Raw genomic sequence first — 27,476 nt, 5'->3', positions numbered from 1 at the left:
TCTGTGATTTCCTTCTCCCTCAAAAGCCAAAACCCATTTTCTTCTTATTGCTTGGGCCCCCTAAAGTTTTTCTCCTCATGAAGTCATCTTTTCCAAAATACCTTTCTCCCCTCGTCCAATACCGGCCTTGTCTTTCCCTGTTTTGTTTGACTTCACTAAGGACAGTCAGTCCTGTCTATTCTCTGTCATGCCTGTGGCATTGGTAAGCTGCTCTTTTTCTCCAGAATTACTTTGTGGAGAATGACTATGCCCAAGCTTTTCACTTTGTTTTGTAACACAGGTGTTTTATTTTTGAATCTACATTTCTTTTTGCAGCTTCTTGAACTTCCGTTGGTGCACAGACAGCCATCCAGTGGAGACGGAGACCACCAGTCCATCTTACACAGGCCACTGAACAGTCAGAAGGTGGTAACAACTCTGGGTCTCTAGTGACCTGGACTGGATTCAACTCACTGACCTGGAGGGGAAAGGCTCTGTATTCCATTACTAATCCCCTGAGCTATCCAGCCCCCTGAAAATGATTCTTTGGTTTTATTACTGCAAAGGCCATTTATAAAATCATGAACTGGATTTAGGAAAGCAACCATGAAATAGCAAGGGACAAACTGATTGAAATTCCTTCAATGTAGTAAGGGCTGAAGCCTCTCAGTAGGATTGGGAGAAAAGTTAAATATAGGCACCTCCATTATTATTTCAGACCGGCTCACTTAAACGTGGCAACTTTAGACCCACTGACCATGCCTCAAGGAACTAAATCCTAAATAAAGAAAATGGAAAAGCAAACTATGAAATAGCCAATAATCTTTATTTTGCACTTCCCCACCCCTCTTCACTTTCCAAAAAGCACTAACGGGTATATTTGTGCATGTGAAAATATTGTATCAAGTATTTAGAATGATCTCAAATTAATAAAACAAAAACATGTATCTTAACATAGATGCTTTGTTTTTCTGGTAGGGGTAGAAAAAGTTGGCTTCTAGAACAAGGACGGCAATGAAATACTGTACTCTTAAAAGGGCTACTCCATTTCCACTGACTTGCAATTTAACATTCATGGCAGAAAACCTCATTTCTCTAAACACATAATAGGTCTTAAAATATGACTAATTCATACACTAATATCAATTTACTTGGCATTAAAAAAATCACAATTTCTATTAATATATTTGAATTAGGCTCAATGCCCATACTCTAGCATTTAAGATATCCATTACACTGGCCCAAATTGGGATTATTTCAAAATCAAGTAAAAGTCCATATTTATTCCAAAGTTGCTAAAATATGTTAATAAAATTTGATGTTTTACATTAAAAATAAAATATTTGGTTTATAACTGATATCTATAACATATAATAAATAGTGGGCAGTATAGTAATATAATAAAGTTTTGTGATACCCTGAAATTTGATGAGTTTTTTTTAAAAATTCTTAATATTCTTCATTACAGCCTTAAATCACAATATTAATGAACAGATTTGCAGAAATAAAACAATATAAACACAAAATGCTACAGAATGTTTTTTGTTTTTTTTTCTTTACTTTTGAGGAATCTACATGTCCTTTAATAAAAGTCAAAGAAATTTACAGAAACAAACCAATTTCAAATAATGAACTGCAAGTCTAAATTGCCGTGCTTTCCTTCTAACTGCTAGGGCCCTTTCCCACCGTGTTGTGGGCACTGTGCAGGTTCAGCTCAAGGTAGGTAACTTCCAACTATGGCTCTGTTTTCTAGCCTTCTTTACTTATGTACAGCAGTAATTACAGACATGGCTGAAATCACAGTGGATTACAGAGAAAGCCAGAATTAAACACGATAAAAATTTTAAAAATAACTACTTCATAAATATTTATTATTTACACAAGAGGAGATCTTCTAGTCTGAGGAGTTTTTATACAAGTTGATGAAATGTATAAGCAGTGAGAAGAACACCAGCAGTTTAAAGAAGGGCAAAGTTAGAATGCAACAAAGACAGAAAGTGTGAGTTAACAAAAATAATTTGCATGAGAGCAAAAAGGACATGATAGAAACCTTTTTCTTAAAAAATATAAGGTATTTCACAAAAGCCTGAACATTTTACATGTTAATACTAAAAATGGGAGGAGGGGAAGCTTCATAAACTTTTATCACAAAAATATTTACCAATACTCCAACTGGAGTTTTCGTTTATGTTATTATGATTATCTTACTACAGAGGGAAAGAAGTTGAAAACTGTATACAGCCTAATGATATCATCCTTAAATTACAGCCAAGGTGGTTTACACATCATCTTGTCATCTAATACCTTCATGAAAAGGCCCTGGAGAGAATAAAGAAAATCAGAAGGGAAGATTATGGTCTTTTTATTAATACTTGTCACTGGTAATAGAAAAATGAAGGCCCGGCAGTCCTCGTGCCACACCTGTACTTGAGTTTCCTTCCGTCACACCATTATGTGGCCATAGGCCAGTATGTTCCAGAGGGAAGCATCCAGAGTGGACGCTGTAGTTCTCTTGTCCTCGGTCTCCCGAGATTCCTCATCCACAGGAACTTAGCGGTTGATGGGACAGCAGAGTTTCATGGATCCCCATCTGAAGTGGTAGGAAAGGAGCCCCGAGGCCACGCCACTGGTCCGTGCTGCAGATGTCAATGTGCCCGATGCTTCCTCTTTTTGTGCTTCTTATCCTTCTTCTTGTTGGCACACTTGGAACAGAACCACTGCATTTCTTCTGGTGGTGCAGCCATTAATCCAACACAGGGCCTACATGTTAAGAAAAAGGGTTTTGGATAAATAAGTTATACATATACATGTACACACACACACACACACACACACACACACTTTCTATGTTCTTAAATACTTTTAAATAATTAAATGAAATTTTAAGTCTATGGTATATTCACCAGAAATCCAAACCAAAGAACTCTAATTTATATAGTACTATTGTTGGGCAAAAGGATGATTACATTACATAATGCCCCTTTTATAGGCCCTAGTGGAGAAATTAATTAGCCCACTTATCCTTTCAGCTACAACTAGTATAATTCTTCTGAGCAATGGCTTTGTTTTTCTCTTATACCTATCATATATCATGTGACTTAATGAATTTCTATCTTTTTATATCTGATATTTTAAAGATAAAATGAGATTATTTGCATACATTTTGGTAGCATTTCTTTGGTAGTGGGGAGCAGTAGTAGAGAAGTAAAAGCAGATAAGCTAGCTGTCCCTTTATTTCTGCAGTTTCTGAATGTTTACAAAGGGGTTATCTCAATGGTACTATGAAGCTTAGCAGCTCTTTACAGAAAATTACTAGAAGGAAAGGAAAGGGGGATCCCTATATCTCTTTTCCATTAGAAGGATATTTAAGTTAAGCAAAATATTCAGAATTTAGGTTGAATAACAATAGTCCAAAGACCTGATTTTTAAAATTAATTACATTTTATTGGCTCAGTGATTTTTGCCCTGTACATGATTCTGAGGACAGCACCGGAAGGGGAGACAATCCAAGACGGACCAAAGTCAATAATCTGCTCTGCAGAGTGTCGCCCCAAGGGAGTGACTGGCACTCATTGATGCTTGGAGTACTCACCAGTGGTACCAGTCATCGCAGCCATCACAGCCGATCATGGGACTCCCATCGTCAGGCTTGTTGCATCCAGGGCAGATCCAGATCTGATTGCCCCACTCATCTCGGATCTGAAGTTTTAAATGGGGTTGAGGGAGGGGAGGGTGTGCAAACAAAGATGGAATGGGGGAAAAGAACCAAAAAGAGGGCAGGATAAGAGTGATTACTTTATACTGTGAACCTAATACACCGACATATTAAACCAAAAAAAAGTAGTTAACAATTTATTAAAGTCATGACCATGAGCATCACCATTCTGGGATCATTTCTCATGAATATTTTAAACTCTTTTCTTTAAGTCATTTAAAAAAAGCATTTTATAATAACTTCTGTGAACAACATATCCTATAGCCACCTTTATCTAAAAAAAAATCCTGTAAACACAGTTCTTAATAATTAGGGTCTTTATGGCAATAACAACTGATATTTTTGAACTATAGAGCTCAACCATATGTAGTTCCTCAGTCGCATTCACAGGCATGGAATTCATATGTACAGCCATTAGTGCATGTATCACCTTATTACTTATTAGCCAAACCCTTCTCCTGAACTAGCTGATAAGATCAAGGATATAAAAGAGTTGTTACTAAGTAACTTTCCATTCCCTTTATGACATTTTCAGCAAAGTACAATCACTAAAGGGCAAATGAAATAAGGAACTCATGAAGCCAAAGAACTACACATTTAAATATTATTTTTCTACAAAGATGATGTGCTTGTGAGTTTACTTAACTTACCGGTTCTAAATAAGACACATCCCTAATTATTCCACTTCCTCAAATTCCACATTAACCAACCAATTTGGAAGAAACAATTCTATGATGGGTATTCAAAAACAGCAACAACTAAATGCTAATTTTCAAGTTTTCACAATAACACAGCATATAATTTCATTCAGTTTATTTTGTAAAGTATGGTTCCTTCCTTCACTTTCAAATATAACACTGAATAGAAATGCAAAAAGAAAGGGCTTTCTTTGTGTGTAAGGGTGTATTGGGGGCATAGCTGTTTCAGTCTAGTGATGTGCTATTTTAAGGCCTGCCATGTTTTAACGAGTCTCACAAAGACAGTTGTGTTCATAGGAAAGCTTCCTAAAGAAAGCTGTGGGCAGCTACATCTCTGACTCAGCCCTCTCTAATTTCAAGGGGAGAGAACCACCAGTTACCACATGCCAGCTGTCTATGGTTAAGACCAGTCCAGATCCTATGCCCTGAAGCTGCCATGCATGGCCAGTCCTGCTGCTAGTTGACCTGTCTTGAAATTAGAAGGCCATGACTCTATTGCTACAAGAGGAATGTGCCATAGCATCCCTAATAACTAATACTGAACACTTGACAGCTTACTAAGTTCTTCCAAACATCTGCTTCATCTAATCATCTTAAAACAACCCTTGGATAGGTTAAAAATGGGGAGACTGGAGCTATGGAAAAGTCACACTAGTGCGCAGTGACAAAATCAGCTGTTCTGCTCTACAGACTGTATCTTTCCTCCAAATCACACTTCTTGTTCTCAGTCTACAAAATGTCTCTTAGGAGACAGAAGGCTTTTCATCCACATGTCTATGTAAATCTGATCCATCTTCAAAGAGTAAGCCTCAAAAATCCACTGGAGAACCAGAAATTTTAGGGCTAGAACAAACTATAATCTAGTGATATAGATAATAGTTATAATCTAGTGATAATCTAGTCTACCATAAACCCCTTCATTACAGATGAAGAAATGGAGGTTAAACAAAATCTTTCCTGATCAACCTGCCTTGCAGTGACGTGGCCTCAATTAAACACCTATAGCAATTGGCCCTTAAATGGACCAATTTTTTAAAAGTATACTTTTATTGATTTCAGAGATGAAGGGAGAAGGAGCGAGAGATAGAAACATCAATAAAGAGAGAGAATCACCGATTGGCTGCCTTCTGCACACACCCCACTGGGGTTCACACCCACAACCTGGGCATGTGGCCTGACCGGGAATTGAACCTTGACCTTCTGAACCATGCTGGCTGGGCAAATGGACCAATTTGATGATCACAGATTTTTGTATCACATCTTCCATTTTTGTCTTAAATAGCCAATTTAATACTTTTCTGTTAATTTTCCAGATCTTTATATCCTCTCTCAATACTTTCGAGATTTTTATCCTCTGAATCATTATAGTGCCTCCAATATAAAATGACTTGTTGAAATTTCCTTCCAAAATGCCTTAAAAATATAATATTTGCATGATTTATAACAACTATCATGAATCCTACCCCACCACTTTTCAATCATATCTACTTGAAAAGATTCGAGCTATCACTAGGCTTTTAGGTCACAGTCTGTATATAGAGTATTTGGTGGTCAAGGCCATGTCAGTTGCTGAACTCAACAAGGTGAGTTTTGACATCTGAAGACACACTGTATACTCAAAGAGCTCTGTGGTCTAGAAGTTCATTTTCATTTATTATGCAAGCCTGGTATATTCTGGACCTTAGCCAATGACATACTATAATTAGTGCTGTTACTCAGAAACAGTAGCTGGCCCATAAGATCTGTATATATTATATAAATTATACTCTTAAGTGAATAATTTAATTGCTTGATCAAAAAATTCAGTGTGAGATTTAAATATAACTATTATTCTCTATATTTATACACTGATACTGTTGTATATATGTATATAATCATATTCTAAAACAATATAAAGAAAAACAATGCTTTGACATTATTTATGAAGACTAAATATGCGAACATTGAAATACAATACTTTTCTGCCAAAAGCTTGAAAATGCAATGAAAATATCTTTCCAGTCATAAAGAATTGCCTCTGAAATTCAATAATGATACATATGACACTGCTTTTTAATTGAAAACATTTTCATGATAAAAGAGTAAGCTTTTAAGTGACTTAAAAAAAATGCTATAAAATAAATGCTGCGTACCACATAAGTGCTGACGGTCTCCGTTACCACACTCCGGACAGGGGCTTTTGAACTTCCGGCTCCAGAGATGGCAGGGGACGGGGATGGCATCAAAGCGGGGGACGAGGTGGACTGTGCAAGGAGTGGCAAAGGCACTGGGGCAGGAGTGACATGCACTGGCACAGTGGCTGGGACTGACACTGGTGGTGGGGTCTTGGGTCTATTCAGAGAAGGAGCTGGCTTAGCCTCGGGGGCTGGAACCACTTTGCTGATGACACTGTCAACAAAAGAGAAAAGGAAAAGTCAAAACAGAACAGCTGAATCAAACTAAATATTTTAAAACATTATTACAAAGTAACTTTCTTCTAGTCGCAAAATACTTTTTTGAAGAGTCCAGAGATAGCTACAGACCTGAGTTCAAGGCCCTTCACCCATTCACCTCTCAACTTATTCAAGAGTCACATATGTTCTCTGGGGGATGGGAGGAGAAGAGCAGTTCTAGCCCCTTTCCTGGTGAGGTTGCCAACTAATAACTAGAGCTGTGCAATGAGGATCTGTCTCTTCATTAACAATATCTTATTCACAGAACTCATGCAGTGGAAGGAGCACTGGACTCAGAGTCAGGATATCTACATTCAAATTCTAGGTCTGACACAGGCTAGCTATGAGACCTTGGGTAAGTTATTTAAAAATATGATGCACTGAGTGCCTATAAGAAATTAGATATTATACTTGGTACTTTATATATATAATCTCATCTAGTTCTCACAACAACTTCAAAGAAGTTATAGTGATCCCATTTTATAGATGAGGAAACAGGATTAGAGAGAGAAAGAAACTGGGTAAATGGATGGCAGGCTTTGAACCATGATCTTTTGATTCCACAGCTTTCTTCTTCTTCTTCTTTGTTTTTTTTTACGAGTTCCTTTACTTGAAAAAAAAAATCATTTCAAGCACAGAGAAAACAGACAGCTTAGGTAACAGCCAAGACATTAGCCCTCTGCCATATGTGCTTCAGGTCTCTCTCCCTCGCTCCTCCAGAGTAAACACTCTCCGCAAGCTGGCACATTTGTTTTTGTAAGTTTGTTCGTTGTATCTTTTCTGCCTTCGTGGGTACTCATAAACAATACACACTGTACTACTGGTTTATGTGCTTCAACTATACAAACAATATCAAATTATATTTATTTCTCGCAACTAGCTTTTCTCAGTTTTTTGTGTGAGATATAATTGACATGTAACATTGTGTACGTAGGAGATGTACAATGTGTTGGTTTGATATTATTGTAATACTGTAATATGACTAGTACAGTGGCATTAGCTAATACCTTTACCATGCCACATAATTATCAGTTCTTGTTGTGTTCAGAACTATTAAGATCTAGTCTTGGCAATTCTGATGTGTATAATCCAGTAATGTTGAAGATAATCTCTATGCTGTGCATTAGATCTCCAGAATTTATTTATTTATCTATTAGTTGCCCACTTAGTTTTAAGTCTCTTGATTTACCCATGTTGATACATATGATCAATATTATTTATTGTACTTGTTAAATGGTATTGCATGGTATGGGTAAGTCAAGGGACTTTTGCTCATTGCCCTACTGAGTGTAGGACATACTGCCTTGTACATATTATATGCTAACTGTAAATACATTCAAGAGTTTCCCAAGACTACAGTCCTAGATAAAACTACAGGGGTCACAGAGTATGCACCTTTTACCTTGACTAGGAATCCCAAGCTGCTCTCTAAAATAACTGCACCAAATTATCTCTTCCTACTGTTGCACAATTATCTAGGCCTTGCTTTTCTGATCAACAAAGTGAAAATAAATATAGCTGCTTCTGAGAGTTTTAGTGAGAACCTGAACACAGAGAAACATGTCAAACACTATATACAAATGTGTTAGCACCAGCAATATATTCATGGTTCTTATGCATGACAACCCCTAGCACCACCATTATCAGCCTGCATAGTTCCATTTTCTCAGACCACCTCCACTAAAAAGCATGATTTTTTGCTAATCTGATCAGAAGATTTTTAAGACATTAAATTATTTCAAAAAATGCCATTGTTATGGAAGCAAATAACTAATGCTGTTTACTCTCCACTTGTTTCATGCAAGTGTGTGATACCTTCTGAACTTGAATATAGTCAAAGACCAGAAAATAATAAATGGGTAACATAAATAATAGTGAATATCTATTGAACACTTACTAAGTACCCAACTGCTCTAAGCACTTGAAAGCCAAATGAATACCAGGCACTATGCTAAATGTTTACTTGCCTTATCTCACTTGATCCTCATAACAACCAAATGAGGTAAGCACTGTCATTATTTTCCTCTTGTAGATGAAGAAATCTAGGCACAGAGAGATTAGTAGACTGCTGTGTGGCAGAGCCAAAATTTAAACCCAGGCAGTCTGATTTCAGAACCTGTGATCTTAACTAATACGGCACCGACCCTTGATGCTTACTGAATGAGTGTTGCCTTATATATGAGTTATTACTATATTTATTGCATTAATATCTATAATGCAAGCATTCTTTATTTTTATGGTTAGGCTAAAAATTTAAAACACACTATTTGCGGAGGCAATTTCCCATAAGAGTTTAAAACATGGGTGCTGGAAACAAAACTAAAGAAAATGCAGGAACTCAGAGGTAAGTAGAACACAGATGTTTTGCCTGAGGGTATTTGCTCATAAGGCAAATCTGATCTTTGGTTTTGATAAAGAGGATAGGTTCCAAAGGCCAGGGACTGCCAAAGTGTAAAGTCTAAAAGAACTCCTCCCCACATTAAGGACTCCCAACAGGCTACACCAATTAGGTAAGGACGAATGAGAATCTCATGAATTCTCAGCTCTGGTGGTCCAGGGCACTATGTAATATTTCAAGTCATTTGGACTCGTAATGTGCCCAGATACCCAGCACAAATCATCCTGAGAGGAAATATTATTAATATTATTAACACAGACAATTATTTAAGAAAAAAAGCAGCAGATAATGAAAGATAACCAGACATACAAGGAGGCAAGGCAGCCTCAGGGAGAAGCAGAAAAAATAACAGACAATATAAAGAGACTCATAATGATCATGACATAGACCCTAGAACTATCAACTACAAAACCACTCTACTTACAATGCTTAAAAAATAAAAGGCAAAGATTGAAATTATTGGCAGGTAATAGGAGGGTATAAAGGGTGACCTAGTAAATTTGAAGATAACAGACTTTATAGAAATGTAAAAAAATGTAGTAAATGAAGTGTAAAACTTAATGGATGGGAGAATTAGAAACTGAATAGTAAGACAGAGGAAATAATGTAGAACCTAGCCTTGAGAGGCAAAGAGAATACAATTAAAAAGTCTAATTAGTACAAGTTTAATCATAATACTAGAGAGAAAGGGGCAAAGGTAAAATGTTAACAAGGAATATCTAAGACTTTTATAGAACTGATGCAAGATACCAATCCTTAGACTTAAGACACCTAACAAACCCCAGGCAAGATAAATAGACATGTCAGAGTGAAATGAAAACATCACAAAGAGAAAAGTCTGAAAAGCAGCCAGAGGGAAAAAAAGAACAATGACTTTCTTTCCATTAATCTTCACCCCCGGAAATTTTTTTCCATTGAGTTTTAGAGAGAGTGGAAGGGAAGGGGAGAGACGGACAGAGAAACATAGATGTGAGAGAAACACATCGATTGGTTGACTCCTGCATGCACCTCAACCAGGACCGGGTATTGACCCTACAAATAAGGTACTTGCTCTTGGCAGGAATCAAGTCCAGGACCCTTCAGTCTGTGGGCTTACACTCTAAGAACAATTACTTTCGAAGAAGAAACATATTACAGCTGATTTCTCAACAGCAATGATGAATTTAGAAAACAGTGGAATACATCTTCAATGTGCTGAAGAAAAATAAAGTTTGTCTTTAGAAACATCTTTCAAGAATAAGGATAAAATAAAGGCATTTCAGGCAAGCAAAACCCGAGGATTCGAAACCAGTGGACTCTTACTACAAGAAATTCTAAAGTAGCGATCTCAATATTTTTTTTACATTTTTACATTCTTAAAAAATTGAAAAACCTAAGTAATTTTTATGTATGTTTCATTTGTGAATATCTACCATATTAAAATTGAAACAGAAACTAAAAAGTAATGATCTAGTAATTAATTTAAAACTAGCAGTAACAGCCCGGGCCAGTGTAGCTCAGTGGTTGAGTGTTGACCTATGAACCAGGTTCAATTCCCGGTCAGGGCACATGCCTGGGTTGCGGGCTTGATTTCCAGTGTGGGACGTGCAAGAGGTTCTGTTCTCTCTTATCCTTGATGTTTCTAACTCTCTCTCCTTCTCCCTTCCTCTCTGAAATCAATAAAAAAATATATAAAAAATAAAACCAGCAATAATAAACCCATTACACGCTGACAGATAACTTTTTTTTTTAATGAAAAGTAAGTATGTTTTTCAAGACAAAACTATTTTGTGAGAAGACTGGCCACTATTTAATATTTTTGCAAATCTTTTTAATGTATGCATATGTAGCTGGAGAAGGGAGGAGTATTTTAGTGGCCTTTTCAGATAATTGTGTAAATTCTTCTTTGATACAGCACCAAAATGCAACATGTGGTAGTTTCTTAAAAGGTAGCTGCAATGTACAATCTGAAACCATATTCTGTTACATTAAGATCCATTGCTATGTCTAGCATTTTGAATAGATATTTTTTTTACCCATACATGGTTTTGTAATATCATGCACCAGTCATTTGGAATGTTGGTTGATGAAATTATGTAGATCTTCCAAACATTTACACATTTCATGATACAAGATGAAAAAATGACATTTGTTGGTGTCACCATCATCTCATCAAATTTTCTTAATGTGTTGAGGAACTGTCAACTTGTAATGAGATGTTTTCTAAAATTCTAATTTTCACTAAAAGCTTAATTTTATAATTTATAACAAATGCTCTCAATATTTCCTTTGAAATAACAGGTTTACTGTGTTCTTTTTTGAGAAAATGTTGGCTAAATATCCAAGTCTAAATAACCAGCTTGTCAGTTACTCTTTCAAGCAAAAAAAAATATGTGAGAAAAGCAGCTAGTTCAGTTTGCAACTTAATCACACAAATGCTTTTCCTCAAACAACTCTCATATTTAGTGAAAGTGTTTTATGAGTACTTCCTATTTCATTACTTTCCACTTTATCTCACAAACTATTTAAAAAGTGTACATTCCAGGGACGAATGCACCACACTCTGAGCACCTCTGTTCTAAAGAAAGCACTTCAGGACAAGGTGATCCCATCAGAAGGTCTAAGATGCAACAAAGAATGACAAAGATGTTGGTAAGTTAAACAGACATTGACTAAAAGAAACAGCAATAATAATATATTGTGGAATGATAAAAAATATAAAATATATAGATATAATACTATATTAACCAGGAGGGGGTAAGTCATGCTAAAATGTTCCAATGTCTATTATCTGGAAGGAGATGTAAAGCTGTTAACTTTAAATATAGTAATTTCTAGGGTAACCATGTAAAAATTATGAACAAAGTATATGTAATAACTTCTAAAGCAGTGTGGAGAAAAATAGAATAATAAAAAATAACCCAATCTGATAGAAGGAAAGAAAGGAGAGAAAAAGAAACATAGAACACTAAGACAAAGAGAAAGCCCCAAACAAGGTGGATTTTAACTCATAATCTCAATAATTATATCATATAAATGGTCTAAATAATTTGGTTGTCAGATTGTGTAAAACAATAAAACCCAACTCTTGCTATTTATGAGACTCATCTAAGCAACAGAAATGAAAAAATTAAGATGCTAGGAAAAGAGCAATACAAGGACAAAAAAAGTCATACCCTCAAACAGCCTTTAAGGCAAGGGCTATCAGTGATGATGAAAGTTATTTCATAATCATAATGATAAAAGGTTCCAATGTGCCAGGAAGATAAAACAATTTAAAATATGAATGTCCTTAAGAATACACTGTTGACCAGTCTGTGTGCCTCAGTGCTTGAGTGTCGACTCAGGAACCAAGAGGTTACCAGTTCAATTCCTGGTCAGGGCACATGACCAGGTTGCATGCTCAGTCCCCTAGTAGGGGGCGGGCAGGAGGCAGCCAGTCGATGTTTCTCTCTTATCCCTGTTTTTCTCTCTAGCTCTCTCCCTTCCTCTTTCTCTAAAATCAGTAAAAACATATTTTAAAAAATACATTCTTAAAATATATAAACCAAAACTGTAAGAACAGACAAATCCACAAGTATAATTGGAGATGCTTCAGGGGTCCTCAAACTATGGCCTGCGGGCCACATGCAAATACAAATATTGTATTTGTTCCCATTTTGTTTTTTTACTTCAAAATAAGATATGCGCAGTGTGCATAGGAATTTGTTCATAGTTTTTTTTTTTAAACTATTGTCCGGCCCTCCAACGGTCTGAGGGACAGTGAACTGGCCCCCTGTTTAAAAAGTTTGAGGACCCCTGCATCTATCTCTCTGTAACTGACAAAGTATGCAGTCAAAAACCAGGAAAGATATAGTTTGAACAAAGTAACAAAAATAATAAAATTGACCCAATGGACATTTTAAAACCATTCAACAAATACAGAATACTTACTTTTCAAGAATACATTGAAAAAAATTGACCAAATTTCAAAAGGCTGAAGAATAACTGAATAGTCTGTACATATATTTGTTATCCCAACTATACTGGTAGTTCCTCAAAGGAATGGAAAGTCATTTTACTTCTGTATCTTCAGCATTTAACATGGTACCTGGCATTTAGTAAGAACCTCATGAATCTGAACATATTTAATTTTAATACCCAGTGCATGTCAAGATGGGATTATGGGAGGGGTGGTTGGCACAGTATTTCTGAATGATTACCAAGACCTTAAAAATGTCCAAGTTTTGACCAGCAATTTCCCATCTAGAAATCTATCCTGAGAAAATAGGTAGCTATGCAAAGACACGGGGTAAAAAACTTTATTTATTTACTAGAGGCCCGGTACACAAAATTTGTGCATAGGGGTGCGGAGGGGTGTCCCTCAGCCCAACCTGCACCCTCTCCAATCTGGGACCCCTTGGGGATGTCCGACTGCCTCTTGCAATCCAGGACTGCTGGCTCCTAACTGCTTGCCTGTCTGCCTGATCGCCCCTACTGGCCTGATCACCCTAACTGCTCCCCTGCTGGCCTGATTGCCCCAAACCACTTCTGCCTTGCTCCGCACCTGGGACCCAGAATTCCCTCCTCTGGCTGGTTGCAAGCACCCGGGACCCAGTCTTCCCTCCCTCTGGCTGGCCGCAGGCACCTAGGACCTGGGCCGGCTTCGCCTGGGCAGCAGCCGCAGCCGCAGGTACCGGGGACCACAGGGTAGGTGGCTTATCCCTCTCCTGGGCCATAGCCTGGCCGGTCCCCATTCCTCTCTCACGAGCTCATTTGTGCCTGGATGGTCCCCATTCCTCTCTCCCCAGTGTTGAGTGTCTGAGCCATTACAGTGTGATGGTGTGAGGGCGTGATGATCATTTGCATATTAGCTCTTTATTATATAGGATTAATCTAGAGGATTTTTTCCAATTGATTTTTTAGAGAGAGGAAGGGAGAGAAAAAGAGAGAGAAGAAACATTTATGTGAGAAAAACACTGATCAATTGCCTCCCATACACTCTCTGACTGGGGATCAAACTCACAACCTGGGTATATGTCCTGACTGGGAATTGAACCTTTTGATGGAAGGGAAGACACTCCAATCAGCAGAGCCACACTGGCCAGGGCTAAAGAACATTATTTATAGTATTGTTTATAATTGCAAAAAAACAAAAAATTAGAATGACTATAATTATTTAAACTATCCCAAAATAGGAGAATTAAGAAAATACTATGTTGTCATTTGAAGTCATAATACACACACAGATACACAGACACACACACTAAATATATACACGTATATATGCCCCCAAATGGTTATGGATAGTATATATAATAGGGTCCAATTTTGTAGGGAAAAAGCAAAAGCAAACAAGAATGAGTGAATATGTACTTAGAAAAGTTAAAAAAATACACCAAAAATGCCCAGAAATTGGCTCTATACTAGATGTACCGGTTAATAATAGCGGATTTTGTAATCAAAGAAAACACGATAATTTCAAGAGAAGCATCAAAAGTGCTTTATTCAAAGTAATGTCCATCGCTAGCTACACATTTCCCCAGGTAATTTGTGGATACTGTCTCAATAGAACTTTCAGGTAATTTGTGGATACTGTCTCAATAGAACTTTTCTTGTTTTGAGGCAAACCATTCAGAGACCCAGTTTTCCAATTCTTCGCATGTTTTGAAGTGCTGCTCAAAAAGTGCGTGTGTCATAAATCAGAACAAGTGGTAATCTGAAGGAGCAAGTTCTGGTGAATACAGCACATGGGTTAATACTTCCCAGGCAAAATCTTTGCACGTGTCTTTAACTGGTTTTGAAGTGTGTGATGGTGCGTCACCATGAAGCAAAATTACTTTGCCATGTCTTCTAGAACATTCTGGGCATTTCACGATCAAAGCATGATTCAAATTGATTATTTGTTGTCAGTAGCGATCAGTATTAACAGTTTCATCTGGTTTTAGAAGCTCATAATACACCACACCTTCCTGATCCCATCGAACGCAGAGCATTGTCTTCTTTCCGAAGCGATTTGGTCTTGCAGTCGGTGTTGATGGTTGACCTGGATCATCAACCCATGATTTTGTGCATTTGGGATTCTCAAAATAAATCCACTTTTCATTGCCAGTCACAATTCGATGCAAAAAAGATTTTCTTTTGTAATGTTGAAGCAACATTTTACTGATGACTTTTTGGTTTTCCATTTGTCTTTCATTCAGTTGATGTGGCACCCATTTTCCTTCCTTTAAAATCTTTCCCATTGCTTATAAATGATCAGAAATTGTTTGCTGAACAACGTTTAATCTTTCTGCAAGTTGTTTTTGAGTTTGACACGCATCTTCACCCAGTAATGCTTGTCATTGTTGGTCTTCAAACTTTTTCGGTTGACCTGGACATTCTTTGTCTTTCACATCGAAATCATCACTTTTAAAGCATTGAAACCAGCGTTCACAAGTATCTTGAGATGGAGCATGTTCACCATAAGCTACCTGAAGTATATGATAACTTTTTCTTCAAAATAAAGTAATGAATTAAAACTTCCTGCAAATGCTCTTTTTTAGCATGAAATTTGACATTTTTAAGTGTAAAAATATCTATGATGTTAACACCTTCAGAAAATTTGACATATGAAGTTTTGAAGCTTGCTGTCAATACAACAAAATAGCATACATATCAAATCAAGTATATATCAACATATGTGTAACTCCATCTATTGAAAAAAAAAATACGCATTATTAACCGGTACACCTAGTACATGTTTTTTTCCTTTTGGTTTATCTATAATTAACAACAACAACCAAAGAATAAATTAAAAACACTTGTCACAAGTGTCACACATCTTACATTTTGTTGGGAATTTTCAAACAATGGGTTGATTTGTACATTTATAACTTGTTCACTTTTCTGTATGTACATATGTTATAATTTAATAAATTACTGGAAAAATATGATGACTTGGCTAAAGTCTTCCAGACAAATGTTGATCATAGCCTAGCTGTAAACTTGTGGAATAAAAGTCCCAAGCTAAATAAAAAAACTACTCAATTAGTATATCTAAACTTAGTGTATCATCACTAGCAGAGATCAATAAGAAAAGGGTCAAGTGAGGAGAACCAAATAAACTGTGCTAGTTTTTCAATCAGGAAGATTCTAAAAATCTCAATAGGCCGATAACTATGGAAGAAATTGAAGCAGTCACCAAAAAGCTTCCAGCAAACAAAAGCCTGGGGCCAGGCGGCTTCACAGAGGAGTTTTACCAAACATTCAAGGAAGAACTAAAACCTACCCTCCTCAGACTATTCCAAAAAATTCAAGAGGAAGGAACACTTCCAAGTTCATTCTATGAAGCCAGCATCACCCTAACACCAAAACCAGATAAAGGCAACACAGTGAAAGAGAATTACAGGCCAATATCCCTCATGAACATAGATGCCAAAATCCTCAACAAAATTCTAGCAAATCGGATCCAGCAGTACATCAGAAAGATCATACACCATGACCAAGTAGGATTTATCCCAGGGATGCAAGGATGGTACAATATCCACAAATCAATAAACGTGATACATCACATGGACAAATTGAGAGATAAAAATCACAGAGTCATATCAATTGATGCAGAAAAAGCATTTGACAAAATCCAACAATCCTTTCTTGATAAAAACGCTCAGCAAGGTGGGAATAGAAGGATCATACTACAACATAATAAAAGCCATATATGACAAACCAACGGCCAACATCATACTCACTGGGCAAAAACTAAAACCATTTCCCCTAAGAACAGGAACAAGACAGGGATGCCCACTCTCACCACTCCTGTTCGACATAGTACTGGAAGTACTAGCCATTGCGATCTGACAAGAAAATGAAATAAAAGGCATCCAAATTGGAAAAGAAGAAGTAAAACTGTCCTTATTCACAGATAACATGATACTGTACATAGAAAACCCTAAAGACTCCATCAAAAAATTATTAGACTTAATAAATGAATTCAGCAATGTAGCAGGATACAAAATTAACACCAAGAAATCTATGGCATTTCTATACACCAATAATGAAATTATAGAAAGAGAGACTAAAAATGCAATCCCATTTACCATGGCACCAAAAAAATTAAGATACCTAGGAATAAACTTGACTAAGGAGGTAAAAGACCTATACGCAGAAAACTACAGGACACTGAAAAAGAAGATAGAGGAAGAAATAAACAGATGGAAGAACATACCGTGTTCATGGATTGGTAGAATCAACATCATCAAGATGTCCATACTACCCAAAGCAATCTATAGATTCAATGCACTCTCCATTAAAATACCAACGGCATATTTCACAGACCTAGAACAAACTTTCCAAAAATTCATCTGGAATAAAAAGACCCCAAATAGCTGCAGCAATCCTGAGAAAGAAGAAAAAGTAGGTGGGATCTCAATACCAGATATCAAGCTGTATTACAAAGCCACTGTTCTCAAAACAGCCTGGTACTGGCATAAGAACAGACATACAGATCAATGAAATAGAATAGAGAATCCAGAAATGGACCCAAACCACTATGTTCAATTAATATTCAACAAAGGAGGCATGAATATACAATGGAGTCAAGACAGCCTCTTCAATAAATGGTGTTGGGAAAATTGGACAGGTACATGCAAAAAAATGAAACTAGACCACCAACTTACACCATACACTAAAATAAACTCAAAATGGATAAAGGTCTTAAACATAAGACGGGAAACCATAAAAATACTAGAGGAATCCACAGACAGCAAAATCTCAGACATATGCCGAAGCAATTTCTTCACTGATACCACTCCTAAGGCAATGGAAACTAAAGAGAAAAAACAAACAAATGGGACTACATCAAAATAAAAAGCTTTGCACAGACAATAAGAAGAAATAAAAGGCATCAACAAAACAACAAGAAAGCCCACTGCATGGGAGAACATATTTGCAAATGTTATCACCGATAAGAGTTTAATCTCCAACATTTACAGGGAACTCATACAACTTAACAAAAGGAAGATAAACAACCCAATCAAAAAATGGGCAACGGACCTAAATAGATACTTATCAAAAGAAGACAGAAAAAACGCCAAAAGACATATGGAAACATGTTCAAAGTCACTAATAACCTGAGAGATGCAAATCAAAACGACAATGAGGTACCACCTCACACCTGTCAGAATGGCTATCATCAACAAATCAACGAACGACAAGTGCTGGCGAGGATGTGGAGAAAAAGGAACCTTTGTGCACTGCTGGTGGGAATGCAGACTGGTGCAGCCACTGTGGAGAATAGTATGGAGTTTCCTCAAAAAACTAAAAATGGAACTCCTATTTGACCCAGTGATCCCACTTCTAGGAATATATCCCAAGAAACTAGAAACACCAATTAGAAAGGATATATGCACCCCTAGATTCATAGCAGCACAATTTACAATAGCTAAGATTTGGAAACAGCCTAAGTGCCAATCAGTAGATGAGTGGATTAAAAACCTGTGGTACATCTACACAATGGAATACTATGCTGCTGTAAAAAGGAAGGAACTCCTACCATTTGCAACAGCATGGATGGAACTGGAAAGCATTATGCTAAGTGAAATAAGCCAGTCAGAGAAAGATAAATATCACATAATCTCACTCATTTATGGAATATAATGAACAAAAACAGATCCAGAGACAGAGAAGCATCGATCAGACCGTCAAACCTCAGAGGGAAGGTAGGGGAGGGTGGGGGTAAGGGGGAGAGATCAACCAAAGGACTTATATGCAAGCATATAGGCCTAACCAATGGACACAGACAACAGGGGGGTGAGGGTATGAGTGGGGGGGATAGGGGGTAATGTGGGGATAAGGACACATATGTAATAACTTAATCAAAAAAAAAATTAAAAACAAAAACAAAAAAAACTATGCTAGTTTTGTACATAACTAAAATGATCATTTGAACAGCCTTTAGATATTAAGGTTGGTTCAGAGTCTTGGGTCTTTTCAAAGAAATATAACATCCATGGTTGCACTGTACCCTAATTATTTGCATATCTGTCATTATCATCCACATTAGGTAGTACATTTCTTAGAAGTACGGTGTGTATCTTACTGGTCTTTGAATTATTTGCAGTATTTAAAAAAAATATATTTTATTGATTTTTTTACAGAGAAGAAGGGAGAGGGATAGAGAGTTAGAAACACTGATGAGTAACATCAATCAGCTCCCTCCTGCACACCCCCTACTGGGGATGTGCCTGCAACCAAGGTTCATGCCCTTGACTGGAATTGAACCTAGGACCCTTCAATATGCAGGCTGACACTCTATCCACTGAGCTAAACTGGTTAGGGCTTATTTGCAGTATTAGACACAGTGTCTGATCACATATTCACCAACTTTAATAAGCTTAATGTCTAATATTGCAGAGAATCTATATCCTATCTAATAAAAGAGAAACATGGTAATTGGCCTATGACTGCTACCCTTCCCATTGGCTAATCAGCAAGATATGCAAATTAACTGCCAGCCAAGATGGCAGATGGCAGCCAGGCAGCTTGAAACTAACATGAGGCTTGCTTGCTTCAGTGACGGAGGACTCCAACGTTCCCCGCCTGCCGCTGCAGGCCTCTGAGCTGCAACTCTAAGCAACTATGTAACAAATATAGAAGCTAAACAAAACCCCAGAAACCTGCTTGAGTCCGCCCGGCTTCAGCCAGCAGGATCGCAACATTGTAAGCAAAGGCCAGAAACCTACTTTCAGCAGCGGAGGCCTAAGAGCTGGAGCCAAGCCTCAAAGCTAAAGCTGGCCCAGAATAAAAAGAAAAAAAGAAAAAAAGGAGCAGTTGGGAGCTTCAGTCACCCCCAGCCTGAAAACAGCCCTCAGCCCCTCACCCAGACTGACCAGGCACCCCAGTGGGGACCCCCACCCTGATGGGTGTGTGACCAGCTGCAAACAGCCATCATCCCCTCACCCAGGCTGGCCAGTCACCCCAGTGGGGACCCCCACCCTGAAGGATGTGTGACTAGCTGCAAACAGCCATCATCCCCTCACCCAGGCTGGTCAGGCACCCCAGTGGGGACCCCCACCCTGATCCAGGACACCCTTCAGGGCAAACCAGCCGGCACCCACCCATGCACCAGGCCTCTACCCTATATAGTAAAAGGGTAATATGCCTCCCAGCACCGGGATCAGTGGAGCCGCGAGGCCTCCCGGCACTGGGATCAGCATGACAGGGGGCAGCGCCCAAACCCACTGATCGCCCTGCGGCTCTGTGTGTGACAGGGGGCGGGGCCACAACCTCCCTATCCACCCTGCTCTGTTCATGACAGGGGAAGGCGCCCCAACCCCCTGATCAGCCCTGCTCTCTGCCTGATGGGGGGAGCTCCCCAACCCCGATCGCCCTGCGGCTCTGTGTGTGACAGGGTGCGGCACCCCAACCCCCCCACCCCCTCAACGGGCCTTGCTCTGTGTGTGACGGGGTAGAGCCATAACCTCCCCATTGGCCCTGCCCTGAGTGTGAGAGTGGTGGTGCCCCAACCCCGATTGGCCCTGCTCTGTGGGTGATAGAGGGCAGTGCCCCAAACCCCTGATGGGCCCTGCTCTGTGCGTGACAGGGGGCAGCACCCCAACCCCCTGATTGGCCCTGCTCTGTGCGTGACAGGGTACAGAGCCCCAACCCCCCTGATGGGCCCTGCTCTGTGAGTGACAGGGGGCAGTGCCCCACCCCCCTGATTGGCCCTGCTCTGTGCGTGACAGGGGGTGGCGCCGCAACCTCCCCATCAACCCTGCCTTGAGTGTGACAGGGGACGGTGCCCAACCCCCCAATCGGCCCTACCCTGAGCGTGACTGAGGGTGGCATCACAACCTCCTGATCGCCCTGCTCTGTGCATGACAGGGGGCGGCGCCCCAACTCCCCAATCAGCCCTGCTCTGAGCCTGACCAGGGGCTGCACCTAGGGATTGGGCCTGCCCTCTGCCACCCAGAAGCAGGCCTAAGCCAGCAGGTCGTTATCTCCCGAGGGGTCCCAGGCTGCGAGAGGGCACAGGCCGAGATGAGGCCCCCCCCCTACCCCCCGAGTGCACAAATTTTTGTGCACCGGGCCTCTAGTATATATATAAAAGCCTAAGTGACCGGCCAACCAGCCATCTGTAGCTATGACATGCAATGACCACCAGGGGGCAGATGCTCAATGCACAGGCATGGAACATGGAACAGACTGATGAATCTGTTTCAGGGAAGGGGGGAGGGTGAGGGCTGGAAGAGATTAACCAAAGATCTTATATGTATCCTAGAGGCTCAGTGCACAGATTCTTCCCCTGGTGGGGTCTCTCAGCCTAGCCTGTGGAGATCAGGCCAAAACCAGGTCTCTGACATCCACAAAGGGGTTCTGGATTGCGAGAGGGCACAGGTCAGGCTGAGGGACCCCACTGGTGCACGAATCTGTGCACTGGGCCTCTAGTGCTTATATAAAAACATTTGACTTTTAAGTATTTTTGTCTATTTTAAAATGTTTCAAAATGGGCTAATTTCCCCTATTCTTTCCTTCCTGCCTACCTTCCTCCCATGCTACTTACTTAATGGGTTCCAAGACCACTGAGCTTTCTGTTTACCGGCATGGATTCTAATTAGTCATCCATCTATTGATTCCCAGAACAAGAATAATTACCACACCAATGGAAGGTATAAACACGTCATTAAGATTTCATCCTAATTGCTGTCTGGAAATGCTTTTAAATTATTTTAAGCTATATTGGACATATAACGAATATTATTTGCCTTACCTGACTCTTTTCCAATCCCCTTTCATTTTCTTTCTATTTTTCTTGGATTTCTCCCTCATTTATAAAGCCTGTGAATGGTACCTTTGAGAATGGCTTAGCATTAGCAATAGCCAATGGATATAAAGAGACTGATAACTCATTTTATGGGCAGAATCTGAAATCCCAGAAATATCTACTTGTATATATCTTATTTTTCAATTTAGAGAAATGACATTTGGATGAAAATAACATAATAAAAATAATTCTTCCAAAATGCCAAATATTCTCCAATTCCATCAAATTACTCCTTAAAAGTCTATATTTGTCATTCAAATTTTCTGAATAGCAAAAGGCCAAACATTAAAGTGGGTACTCAGTGTTGATGAGACAAAACAGGTCCTAATTTTCTGTTTCCCAGAGATTAGACTGGTATCATGTAGGCACTAAAGTACCCAACTCTTGAATTTCATGAGAAAATTTACTAGAGTTCTAAAGTTTTTTATTTAAGCTGCTAAGTTACTTCTGTAGTAAGTAGATGCACAGTTTTATGAATAATTCTTTTATCTCCTCAACTTTGAATATTACACCAAAATATATAAACAGTATAAGATGATATAATTCATCACTTATGAGATAAACTAAAAGTAATTTTGGATTCGTTATTGGCCTTTCTTGCCAAGCTTTACTGCTGCATTCTTCTAAACAGTGTTTTGCTTGTTCATATTTTCCCACCTGAAGTATCACTTTTTCCCTCCTATTTAATTGCATAGTAAGTTCTCCTCCAGCACTTTCTGTTGAAGAAGGAAAGTCTCGCAGAGTAACCAACACCGCCCACAGCTGTGTTCCACAATGGCTCTGTGCTGCTAACATTACATCTTTTGGAGGATTTGATCAGAGCTCCCTAACTGCTATAAACACTGGCGTTATTCATAAAACGTGCAGAAGGAAGGATTTTCAGCAGGGTTTCTTTACCTGTTTCCCCACCACAAAACAGTGAAATAAACAGAATGGGTCATGAGTTGCTTGGCCTGTAATGCAAACTCACAGAGTGACAAGTCAATAAATAGCCGATCTTCACCTCTCCAGCCACACAGAGCCTCCGAGGTTAGAGGCAAACACAATGTGGATATGTCTGCACAGGGAGTTTAATGCTCCTCATTATCCAGCTATTGTGTGCAAACACTATGAAGCCAGTAATCTAAATCATCAGAGTCTAATAAGTGGCTACTAAACTGCATACAAAGTTCAAAAGTTCCCTCACAATGGCTTACTTATTTACCCTTAAAGGCGAATAGCCATTTTTCTATGGTAACAAAATGATGCCATAGCTAAAAACTTGTAATCACCTCCATGAATTTTAATAAACTTCTGATGAGGGAAGTTCTTCAGAGTTTGGGAGAAAAAAAAATCCGATAAAAAAATAAGTACCTTAATCCACAACTCACTTTTCTTCTTCTGATTTAAAATTTTTTTTTTCTTTTTTCCTCCCCACCCCCCCTGATTTAAAATTTTAATCAATTTCAGAAATAGGTTGCACCTTTGAAATACCAGATAGCCCTAGCAGGTTTGGCTCAGTGGATAGCGCATTGGCCTGTGGACTGAAAGGTCCCAGTTTGATTCCAGTCAAGGGCATGTACCTCGGTTGCAGGCTTCATCCCAGCCCAAGTCAGGGTGAGTGCAGGAGGCAACCAATTGATGTGTCTCTCTTGCATCAATGTTTCTCTCTCTGTCTCTGTCTCCCCCACTCTCCCTAAAAATCAATGGAAAAATATCCTCGGATAAGGATTAAAAACAAAAAAACAAAAACAAAACAAAATGAAATACCATATGAGAGTCCTATGATGTATTTTAAACTAACTCCTTCTTACCACAAACAAAACAAGATCCCTAAAATTTCACTATATAATATTACCCTAAAATTGCATAGTTGGGCCAGCTTTCTTACTTTCACTTTATAAGTCTCAGAAATACTAATCCCAAATGAAGTAGTCAGTTTCTGGTGGTCCCTCCTTCCAGTCTTCGCACACTGGTGTAGTCCTCTCACAGAATGGGTAGGCTGACTCATATGACTAATCGGATACCATGAAAACAGGAGTTTGGACATCCAAGTGAGGTCGTAAGAGACAGTGCTGTCGTTAAGGTCACTCGCTTTGGGGGAAGCCAGCTGCTACATCATGAGGACATCAAACCTGCCTTAGTAAGAGGCCCATATGACCATCAATTGGGGCCTCCTGTCAACAGCCAGTGAGGAACTGAGGCCTCCTGCCAACAGCCATGTGTGTGAGCTCACAGCACATTCTCTAGACCTGGACTTTTAAAAACTATCCCTGGGCAGCAGCTTGACTAGTCAACCAAATTTCTAAACCACAGGAAGCAAGAAGTAATAAAAGTTTATTGCTTTAAGAAGTTAAGTTTTAGGGTCATTTGCTATGTCAAAGCAGAAGATATACCAAGTATTTATCTCAGGTATAAAAATAAATATTCAGAATTTAGGAGAAATCATATTTTACAGGTATCAGTACTTAAAATAGCAAATTGTAACAGTCAATTCCATATTTCACATTTGATTAAAAGGAACAGATACCCAAAGACAATTATGAGAATCAGTTGTATGTTGATTCTTCAAATCAATAAGTACTTCTCATTCTTGATCCTTATAGCTCAACTTTTGGCATTCATTACAATACAGCTGTAAATGGATTTAATTACTCAAGCTCACATAGCTTGCCTCTTGAATATTTACATCATCTCACAAAAATGGATATTTTATCTTGTCATAGTCAAGTACATATCAAGTACAAACATTTTATCTTTTAATTCAGGAGGACCTATTTGAAAAATAGAACAAATTGCATGAAGTGCAGGAAAATATAGCCTTTGTAGAATCTTCATTTCCAAAGGACTCAAAACCCAAATGACTATACTCCTATTGTCTAATGTTCAAAATCTGTACAATATCCTAAAAGAGCATTAATACTCAGGTAAATAATAAATAATGCACAGCCCTAGCTGGTTTGGCTCAGTGGATAGAGCACTGGCCAGCAGACCAAAGGGTCCCATGTTCGATTCTGGTCAGGGGCACATGCCCAGGATTGTGGGCTTGATCCCCAGTAGGGGTCGTGCAGGAGGCAGCCAGTCAATGATTCTCTCTCATCATTGATGTTTCTCTCTCTCTCTCTCTCTCTCTCTCTCTCTCTCCCTCTCTCTTCCTCTCTGAAATCAATAAAAATGTATTTTAAAAAATAAATAATGCACATTTCCTTATATTTACAAGAAGATATACTAGAATAAAAAAAATAAACAAAAATAGTAACCTACAGGGAAAGAAGTGTAAAGATAGAGGGACAGGGATGGAAGCAAGACTTACACTCTTTCAACTTTGGAGTCAAGTAAGTTTTACATATTCAGAAAATTGAATTTCTAAAATTAACTGCAAGTTGAAAATAAATGGTAATGAAACTCAAGGTATATCATGCTAGTGACACAGTTACACTGAAAAAAATGTTATTTCAGGTGACATTAGGAGGACAGCATTTTAGTCAGACATGCACAGTGGGTTTATTTTATGAATAAACAGACTGAGAAAAATCTAATCTTTAGCTTCATTCAATAGTTTTATCAACTGGAAATATGAGTATAAACTCATAATTTGTTTCTTTACAAAAATAACTATTTCCTAGTTCTGGCTATTGTAAAGGCCTAGCAATGACTTCCTACTAGCAATGGGCACCTCTAGAACCAGATTGTGATTCCTAAAAACCCTTCTTTACAAAAAGGAACCAAGTTTACTTGAAGGAATGATTAATTCCAGGCAGGTCTGTGGCAGAGAATAAATAAGATAAACTGGGAATATTTATACCAGAAAGTAAGAAAGCGATCAAAGATGAATGGGAATGTGTTAAAATCCAGAAGACAACTGGATTTGAGTTCCCATTGAGCAAGATGGGACAAACTGAACATTAAAAAGAATAAGGAAAAGAGGTAGGGGAGAGAGAGAGATCTTTCCAAAATCAAAACTCAACAATCACCACAGGAGGTAAATATGGCATCAACTCCACCAACTTTGTATACTGCAGTTTGGCAACCAATCAATGTTTCTCTCTCTCCCTCTCCATTCCTCTTTCTCTAAAATCAATTAAAAAACATATTTTTAAAAAGGCACCAAGAGACATAAGTATTTAGACTCTGATTCAAACAAACCAGTGGTCATAAGATCTTACTGAGACAAATGGAGAAATCTTAATATGGACTGGGAATGAGATAATAGAAAGAAAATCTGTTCACATGTTTAATGTAGATAGTGGCACTGTTATTATACAAGAAAATTACCATATTTTTAGAGCTGCATATAAAAGTATATAGAGGTAAAATGACATTAGGCTGAATTTGCTTAGAAATGCCCTACTCAGAAAAATAAAAAAGATTAGGTCAAGCAAGTATGGCAAAATTAAATATTCTGGTGTTAAATCTATAAGGTAGTGAAAGTTTATTAATTTATTATTTTCTGTTTTGAATTTTCATAATCGAGTATTTTAAATTTTTTTTATTTTTTTTATTTTTTTATTTTTTATTTTTAAAAAAATATATTTTATTGATTTTTTACAGAGAGGAAGGGAGAGAGTTAGAAACATCGATGGGAGAGAAACATCGATCAGCCGCCTCCTGCACATCTCCCACTGGGGATGTGCCCGCAGCCCAGGTACATGCCCTTGACCGGAATCAAACCTGGGACCCCTCAGTCCGCAGGCCGACGCTCTATCCACTGAACCAAACCGGTCTGGGCTAAAATTTTTTTATTGATTTCAGAGAGGAAGGTAGAGAGAGAGAGACACACACATCAATGATGAGAGAATCATTAATAGGCTGCCTCCTGCACTCCCCCTACTGGGGACTGAGCCCACAACATGTGCCCTGACTGGGAATTAAGCTGTTACATCCTGGTTCATACATCCATGCTCAACCACTGAGCCACACTGGACAGACCATAATAAAATATATCTTTTTTAAAAATATATTTTTTTTATTTCAGGGAGGAAGGGAGAGGTAGAGAGAGATGGAAACATCAATGATGAGAGAGAATCATTGATTGGCTGCCTCCTGCACTCCCCACACTGGTATCAAGCTTGCAATCCAGGCATGTGCCCTGACAGAGAATAGAACCGTGACCTCCTGGTTCATAAGTCGACGCTCAACCAACGAGCTATGCCGGTTGGCCATAATCAAGTACTTTTTAAAAACGTTTGTAGCCCTAACCAGTTTGGCTCAGTGGATAGAGCATCGGCCTGCGGACTAAAGGGTCCCAGGTTCGATTCCGGTCAAGGGCATGTACCTTGGTTGCGGGCACATCCCCAGTAGGGGGTGTGCAGGAGGCAGCTGATCAATGTTTCTCTCTCATTGATGTTTCTAACTCTCTATCCCTCTCCCTTCCTTTCTGTGAAAAAATCAATAAAATATATTTAAAAACGTTTGTAATATGCATCTTATCCAGAATAATTTACGATGATAAAACACAGTCAGCATTAACAAGAAGAAAATATATAACTAACACTTATTGAAAATGGAGATTCTG

General features: G+C 38.6%; 1 protein-coding gene across 1 annotated transcript in view; it reads right to left on the bottom strand.

The window, feature by feature from the left end:
- Positions 1 to 1,816: 1,816 nt before the first annotated feature.
- The window catches only part of TAF3 (TATA-box binding protein associated factor 3), a 187,526-nt gene continuing 161,866 nt past the window's right edge, over positions 1,817 to 27,476 (bottom strand). The window contains exons 5-7 of the mRNA XM_081091144.1: positions 6,525 to 6,780; positions 3,572 to 3,678; positions 1,817 to 2,739 (exon numbers count right to left, since the gene is read on the bottom strand). Of these exons, the coding sequence (XP_080947270.1) occupies positions 2,625 to 2,739; positions 3,572 to 3,678; positions 6,525 to 6,780 (478 nt within the window). The 3' untranslated portion in view covers positions 1,817 to 2,624. The remainder of the gene's footprint in view (positions 2,740 to 3,571; positions 3,679 to 6,524; positions 6,781 to 27,476) is intronic.

This window comes from Myotis nattereri (genome assembly GCF_964212035.1).
Source record: "Myotis nattereri genome assembly, chromosome: 1".
In the NCBI taxonomy this organism is placed as follows: Eukaryota; Metazoa; Chordata; class Mammalia; order Chiroptera; family Vespertilionidae; genus Myotis; species Myotis nattereri.
The sequence above is the reverse complement of the archived record's forward strand: the minus strand, read 5'-3'. Positions and strand labels throughout refer to the sequence as shown.